General features: G+C 29.2%; 1 protein-coding gene across 1 annotated transcript; it reads left to right on the forward strand.

Moving 5' to 3' along the window:
* Positions 1-1140: 1140 nt before the first annotated feature.
* Positions 1141-5253, forward strand: LOC107464506 (uncharacterized). Its single transcript, XM_016083428.3, has 5 exons — positions 1141-1506; positions 2079-2239; positions 3307-3337; positions 4039-4141; positions 4788-5253. Exons 1-5 carry the CDS (start codon positions 1186-1188, stop codon positions 4925-4927), a joined length of 756 nt encoding a protein of 251 aa, XP_015938914.1. The 5' UTR covers positions 1141-1185; the 3' UTR covers positions 4928-5253.
* Positions 5254-8724: the final 3471 nt, after the last annotated feature.

Genomic DNA, 8724 nt, shown 5'->3' on the forward strand with positions numbered 1-8724 from the left:
TTTAATTAGGTCCTTATACTTTTTTTTTTTCAATTAGATCCCTAAGGGTATACAAATAATTTCACAATTTACTAATATTTTTTGACGTTTAACGTTAACAGGGACTAAATTAAAAAAAATTAATGTATAAAAATCCAATTAAAAAGAAAAAAAAAGTATATGGATCTAATTGAAAATTCGATAAAATTATAAGGACCTACAAAATAATTAAACCAATAAAATACTCAGAATTAATATTTTAAGGTCTTGATTCATACATAGTTTTTTTTTTAAAATTATTGTATCTCCATCCGTATTTATTATTTCTCTACCAATATTATTACCACCATCATCATGGTCACAATTACACACATTGTCAACGACGGCATGGTGGTTGTTGATTTTTAAGGCGGTTGTTAGAGAAATTTTGAAGACGATGCCCGGCATTGATGGTGGTGGAAGATTGGAACGGTTAAGGTTGGTGACAAAGAAAAAGGTTAGGGTGGCAGTAGTGGGTGGAGTTGCAAAATAAGAATAGTGTGCATGTGGGTAGCATGATCTATACACAATAGAGCTGGTTAAAAACACTCCCCTTAGCAAATCAAAATTTAGTTGATGATTAATTAGACTAACAATGTTTGGGAGGTAATAAAAATTAGCCTAAAACTATCCAATTTTATATTTATTAATTATGACGTAAATAATCATATAAAGAAATGAATAAAGTTGTATAACTGTATAAAATATTTTACATTATTAATATATCAAATTTAAACTCATAAAAAAATATAAACGTATTACATTGGTTTTAATATTTCATGATTAGTTTTATGGCTTTATCAGTATTCAAATATTTTATGATTAAAAAATAATATTTTAATTATTATCTTATCAAATATGTATTTATTTGATACATTAAATAGTTGAGACTTGAGACACAATATTCAAAATTTTCAAACTTAATTAAGAGAGTGAATTCTCTCTAGTAAAAAAAATTAAATGATATTAGTTATGATTTTTTATTTTTTAATATTTTTTTATATTTAATTTTAGCTCCATTTATAAAGTTAATGATGAAAGATTTAATTACATTTATTCAAGTGTTAAAAAACTGGACCGAATCCATTTTCACCTAGTTAATTTTTCAAATTAATAGTTTGATTAGGGGAAACAAGTTGAAGAGAGTGTGCTACACTGAGCGTGTCCATGCTCTCTCTCACGAAGCGCCTACAAGCGATTACGCCGTACCTCCTCCGCGGCCCTTGCCACCTCCGCTATGCCCGAACCGACACCACTGCCGGCAGAAGCGGCGGCCACAGAAGGCGCCCGAAGTCGCCGCCACTTGTGTTGAGGAAGGCTGATGAGCGCTCCGAGTGGTGGGCGGTGGACGGCGAGATGCACGAGGTGGGCGATCACGTGCCGCCACGTGAGCGGTTCGTCATTCCGAGAGACAACATCCCTAACAAACGCCGCAAGCAGCTCAGGGAACAGTTCATGCGCAGGACTCGCCTTCTTCTCAAGGAATCTGTTAGTTCCTAATTTCTTTTCCCTTTTTTTTTTGAAAAAAAAATAATTCTGTAATTTCTGTTTGGTTTCATGATTAGTCTTCACATTTCACTAAAGATTTTTCATTTTAGGCATCAAATTTAAATGATTATGCTGTGATTTTGGCTCTGCTGTTTGTTAATTCTCTTGAAATTGATGTATAAAACTAGAACGGTGTATCTTTATGATTTGCTAGCTCATTGATAGATTAACATTGCGGTAATTGGAGTCCTCTATGTGCTGATTGAGTTTGTTTTTGACTCGTAAGTTTATTTTATTTTTTGATTATTCTGTAATTTGATATTTCCCGTGTACAAAAGAGGACTTTTGTTCATATCATAGAGACAATAGGGACACATTGTATTTTATCATTTCTTTACGGCTTAAGTAATCAATTTTCTTATTACCATGATAAATCTGATGGATCAACGTGAATTATGTGTTATTTGATTTGCTTGCTGGAGTAATGGAGCTGTTAACTTGTAATGCTTTTATGGTTGAGTGTGAAGTTCAAAACATGATTGTAGTCCTGATAGTTTTAATTGTAATGAAAGGAGCATGAGCCTTGGTGCAAGAAATATATGGAACTATATAATGAACTTAGAGAAAACTGGGAGCGGCTTTATTGGGATGAGGGCTACTCTAAGAAGCTTGCTCAGGATCATGCAAAGTATGAGTCTGCTGAAGAAGACGATGAAGACTTTTCCCCTTACAGGTTTGCCTCCTTCACCGTTTCTTTCCCTCTATGCTAGTGGCTTAACGAATCCTGGGTAGGCAAGGTGGGAAGTTGGACCTAATTTATAAACATGCGAAACATTTAGCATTTATTAAGAAGGTGGGAAGGTGGATTATACCATAAGAGGGGAAGAGAACATAAAGCATGATTTTTTTTTTTCAAAAAAAGGGTGTCTAAGGTTGTGCATGGTAAGTGTTTCAGGACAAAAAGTTATAGAGAAAAGAAAGAAAAGCTGTATATTTTTCCCTTATCATATTGTCCCTTGCTTTTGGGTAGATAGACAATTTGGCAAATTTTGTCCTAGGTCAAAGACTTTTTGTCTCTTTCTGTATGTTTCATCCTCTAAACGAATTTGTGTCTCTAATAACTCTGGATTTTTGTCCTAAGACAATTAGTTAATGGGGTTGGAGAGAATAGAGATGATGTCTTGAATGCCTTCAGTCATCCTTATTTCTCCCTTTTCTGCATACCATTTTCTTAATAAATATGTACATTCTGCTACTATATCACACTGATAGCAGCTGCAGAGGATAAATAATACAGTATACTCGCATTTCATTGAGTAATCTGATGATTCTGATCCAATCTCTATCAGTCTATCTGAAACATCTTTTTATATCACCTGTGAGTTTAACGGCTAAAGTACTTCATGATTGTCATTCAGATGGGTCTTATTCAAATAGATATTCTTCAAGTTCTCCTTGGCTTTAGCTAGCTCTTTATATATAGTGCCGAAAAGTTCTGTTTAAAAGTTTGTGCAATTGTGCTGGTCATTAATTGACGTGTTGAGAGATTGAAAAGCTATGCTTTATACATAAATCTTTTGTTTGTTTTTCTCGTGTAAAGGAACTCTCATAATATTATTGTTCTCCTCATCTTAATGAAATTCTTCTTTTAACCCCCTGCCCCCAAAAAAGGGAATATATCAATTTAAAAATATTACGTTTGGATTAATCTGATTAATGGCTTGAACTACTTCAGTGATTAAGTTATGGAGGTCATGGAGTTGGACTCTAATTTTGGTGTTGTCTGTTATGACATTTCAGGAATAGAAGGTCTCAGATGGAGCATAGTAAGGTACATTTAAGTGATTCAAATATAATGGGGACCTTTTCTTTTTTCTTTCCGGTATTGTCCCGTTTGTGTATCATGCAACTTTTATCCATCACTTCATGAGCCATCCAGAATAAAGTGCCAAAAGAAATGCATCATCTTGTAGAATGCATTTGCAGTTGGCCATGGATAATTATAGTTTGAATGTTGTAATTCAAATTCAAGTTGTGCTATTCTTCTCTGAGAGGGGATAGACCTCAGCTACGCCAACTATAATGGAAAATAAATTATTAGAGGTTTGGCATCTATTTGGTCATTTAGCGGAAAGCTCATAATCTTTTTTTTGGGATTTCTCTTCCAGATTTTAAGAGATTGGGTAGCTTTGTTTTGTTGATGATTTTGTTAAACTTGTATGAGTGTAGAGGATCTCTTCATTTTTTCCCGCTCTTAATAAAATGTTATATAATTAAAGAGTTTTAACCATAAGAAACGTCATTCTATGGGGATAATGTGTAAATAAAACTTCTCATTTGGAAAACTCAAACTCTGCTTCTGTCAGTTATACTGTTATAGCCTTTTTTTTTTTTTTTCATGTTGTTTTACTAGTTGGCTCCAAAACTTGGATCTAATAGTGTGAGATTGTTGGAGTCTACAACATTTGCAATATTGTTCACTATTTTTTTTTTCTCTACCAATCCTATCTCTGACAATTTAATTCAATGCAGGAGCATAATTTTGTGAGAAACAACCAGTCTGATACATGGGAGAAAGTCAGCCTTATTCGGGATAAATTTGAGTATGACAGAGAAAAAAGAATGAGAGAAAAAGGTTAGTTAAGTTTCTAGCTGGTTACACTCTAATTCATGCAACCCCTCAAATTCTAGTAGTCATTGCATACAACTTTTCTCATTGGACATTCTTGGCGAAATTCTTCATAACAGCTGGAGTTTCGAGGCACTTAAATTTTTTAAAACCAAGAACCAAGTTAGAGCCATACTTAAGTTGATTGTAGTAGAAGTAACTCGTAAGCAAACAGGCTCCGTTAGTTAAGTGTTGAGTGCTTGATTGTATTTTTATAGCATTCTTAGAAAGCAAAAAGAATTTATAAATTTCAATATCTTAAAGCAGTAGAGTTAACTTATTGAGATTATGTGGTAAGGGAGCTTTAAGTCAACATCAATGTCAAGATATATAATTCACCTGTTCACTGTGACTTGAGTTTCTGCTTATAAGTTCACTTCCTACTAACTCAAGCCTTAAACTTTTTGATCCAGGCATTGACATAAAAGAAGAGTTTATTGTTATTCACTTGTTTTATGCGTTGCATGAAGCTTATGTTCAAGAACATCTCTGAATCATACTGCGCTCTGTTTTAATGAGTGATTTTGTTCTGCGTGCTCGACTAACTATTTTTGTTCTTCGACAAAGCGAATTCGGTCAGTTTTCATTGATCCCATTGACTTCTTTTTTGCAGCATTTGCTCCCATGCATGGGGCAGGAACCATGTCTGACTTCCGCGATTCACATTCCTGGAACAAACATGATTCAGACTCCTGGAACCAACCACTAAACACGGATCGATATTTTGGCCAAACAGAAAGAAGAGAAGAATAAATGAAAATTCGTTCGCCATCAAGGAACGAAACCGGATATTTTTTCCATGCATTTCCCCTCAGTGTTAATGGCTGTATCTGCTGCCAATATGACTACACCCAGTGATTCCATGAGATATAGTTAAAAATGCCTCAACAGAAGGAGAATGTATGACATGGATGTTTATTTATGGTTTAAAACTCCATTGCTATGGCAGGAGCTTGTTTTTCTGAACAGAGGATATGATCATGTATCAATTACTTTTTCCCTGACCCTAATATTGCCCTTTGGACTGATGAGATATTGTATGTTATTAACTTTTTGATCTGTATATATCTTTATTTTCATGTGGTGTGATGGTTTTAATTGATGTCATCTTAGTAGCATCATGCGTCTTCAGCAACGTCAGTAACTTGTTAGTCAGCCCTCTCATTGGTGGGAAGAATGGATACGGACGAAGGTGGTTGGTATTGGAAAATTTAAGAGACTTATTTGCTTGATTGATAAGTTAAGCGACCAATTTAACAATCAAGTATTCAAGTGAAATTTGAGCCGTTATTTTGACAATTTACTACAAAATATGAGATTACATTAACAAAAATGTTTTTTTTTTTTTTATAGGTAGAGTGAATGCCAAAAAAGACTTGGGAAATTTGGAATTGTTAATCAGTAAAATAATGTTTTTTTTATGTAAAATGAATGTTCAATATATTCACTTGTTTTTTTACTATAAATTTATTTGGCAGATGTGATGTATATGTTTTTTGGATTTTGGTTGGCTAGAATTTTTTCAAGTACATTAAAAGAACACTTTAAGAGTTGAACAAGAGTTCACAATAAAAAGATAGGAAGGAGGTGCGCAAAAAATGTTTGGTGTGTTTTTTTGCAATTATCTAAAACGTTTTAATGAAAATGAAATAGAAAGATATTCTAAAACAAGGTTGAAAATATATATAAATATTAATATTTCAGAACAAGGATATTTTATGAGTAATTATCCAAATTAATCCTGAAATTTTAAATCGGACACTTTAGTCCCTTAAATTTCAAAATACACAAAAACAGTTCTTAACATTTACTTCCGGTAGACAATATAGTTCTCATCTGTTAGTCACTAATGATAACTGCTGATTTGGAACATTCACTTGTATACGTGGTCGTTAAGTGTACACATGTGCAAACTAGACAATCTTCAATGTGAAGTACAAAGCTCGAAAAAATTGAAAAATATCAAAACAGTTCCTCTAAAAATTCTAAAACAATCTCTTCGAATATTTTTTATTTTTTCAAAAGTCAACGTCTAATAATATATATAATAAATAAAAATACAAAAATACAAAAATATAAACTAAAAGATAATTTTATTCATTAATACTAAAATGTCATAAAAAATAATATTATTTAATAATTAATATATGATACATATATCAAAATGATGTAATAATAATAATAATAACAACTAAATTTAAGAGGTCGTTGCATTATAAAATATACCTAACTTTTAAGATATTGACACCAAATAAACTTAGAAAAATATTTATAAGTGAAAAAATCTATTTTTTCTAGATATAACTATTAATTGTAGTAGCACAAATAGCTTTAACGGTAAATCTATTGTATGTAACTTTACAATCAGCGAATTCTAAAACTTAAAAAAAAAACATGAACAAAATACTTAAATTTGCCAAGACATTTCTTCTTCAATTATTACAAATTATTAGGAGTTTTTACATTGCATGCAAATTTTAAAGTATTACCTTTATAAATATTTGCACAAATATTTTTAATTATCTATGTAAAATTTTTTATGTTAAATGAAAATTCTCTACTAGTATGAGTTTTCACATTTCATGCAAATTTTAAAGTATTACTTTCATAAGTATTTGCACAAATATTTTTAATTATTTATCTAAAATTTTTTATGTTAAATAAAAAATTTTTACTAGTTCATTTTTTTCTTTATCATTAAAAAATTATCATAGAATATGGTACTTACAAATTAAATTAATGTTTTATATGATTAAAAATAAATAAATTCATTTAATTATTTTAAATGATTTTTTTTAAAAAAACTTCAAAATTAATTTATAATATAGGATTTGAAAATGCATAATTTTTTGTATATAGGAATAATCAAATTAGAGATAAATAAAATAAAAATTTTAGAAATTAAAATTTATCAATTTAAAAATAATTATATATAAATAATTCAAAGAGACTATTTTAGATTTTTTAAAATTTTATAAGGACTATTTTAAGATTTTTTAAATTTAAAAAGACTGTTATGTATTTTATTTTCGAGATTAATTTGTCCAATTCACGTTAGTAATCATGTTAGTAATTAACGGGAGAAATTATTTGTCTAACAAAAATAAATGTTGAAAATTATTTTATGAATTATAAAACCTGAAAAATTAAAATGTTTAATTTTAAAAATCTCAGGATTGATTTGAGTAATTATTTTAATTTATAGTGAAAACTCAAGTGCAAACAACTTCTCGTGAAGTTGATAGCTGAGAGTCGTTAGATAAAAATTTAGTCAAATCAGTCAAATAATTATCAACTTCACGTAAAGTTAACTGCAACTGAGTTTTCATTCTAATACAAGTGTAATTACCCGTGCCATGCACGTAATAAAATTGAAATCATAATTTTAAATTATTTTTTAAAATTAATTTAAATTATAATAATTTGATTAATAAAAAAATAATATGTTATGCATTTTTTTTAATTTAGTATTAATTGGATTAACTCTGAAATAGTTATTAATCGATTTTAATAATCTACTTTGTTCAATAAATCAGACATATATACTGAATGTGATCATAAATAATATAGTAATAGTTAAATCTACCAACAAACATATTGGCTATTATCACACTCTAAAACAAATTAAATATAAAGGCTATTAGCACTCACTTATAAATCTATAAAATCGCAGTATCTTTAATTCGTGCAAGGATTTATTTATCAAATAAACTTAAAATATAAACAAAAAATATTTATAAAATGACCTAGCATCACTTGAAAGAATCATGGAAAATAATTAACTTACCTTATCATCCATAAGAGCCATTTCTATGCAAATCGTGTTGTTCTTATCAAATTTGGATGAGAGTTTTCATAACCTTATAATTCTTGTCTTTATTTTTCAAACTTTTTCATTACATAATCTATCATAGGTAATACTGTTGATAAAATCGTAGTTAGTATCCCTTAGGTATAAAAAATAATAAACAGAAGAAGTTCTACTATGTCTGAGGTACGAATTTTCTAGATGATAAATAATTGTAACAATTCACTATTAATCTTTATATATATACACACACTAATTATACACTGTAATAGTTAACAAATATTTTCAATGGAGATACTTACTAAATATATATGTTATCAACATTAATTATATGCCAATATTTTTAGAAAAGAGCTAAAAGAGGAGATATATAAATATATATAATATTATTGCTATATAGGAAGCATACATAAATTGCTACATTTTTTTATTATATTATACAACTTAAAATTATACTATCATGTTATTATTAATCCTAGATACTTGCTATAATTATATCAAATTTAATTATGAATCTAAATAAATAAAATAGATAACATTCAATATTATTTTTTTCTTTTTTACATTCAATATTACTGTAAATATAAAAAGTAAAATAATTAATGAAAAAATATGAGCAGAAAATAAAATATATTAATTAAAATTCAATTTGTTATCTAATTAATCTTATGTCCATACGATATAACTTTACAAAAATGTTATGAATCACAATCTTTTTTACTCTATAAAAAAAAAAAAACTA

This window comes from Arachis duranensis, chromosome 9 (assembly GCF_000817695.3).
Source record: "Arachis duranensis cultivar V14167 chromosome 9, aradu.V14167.gnm2.J7QH, whole genome shotgun sequence".
Classification (NCBI taxonomy): domain Eukaryota; kingdom Viridiplantae; phylum Streptophyta; class Magnoliopsida; order Fabales; family Fabaceae; genus Arachis; species Arachis duranensis.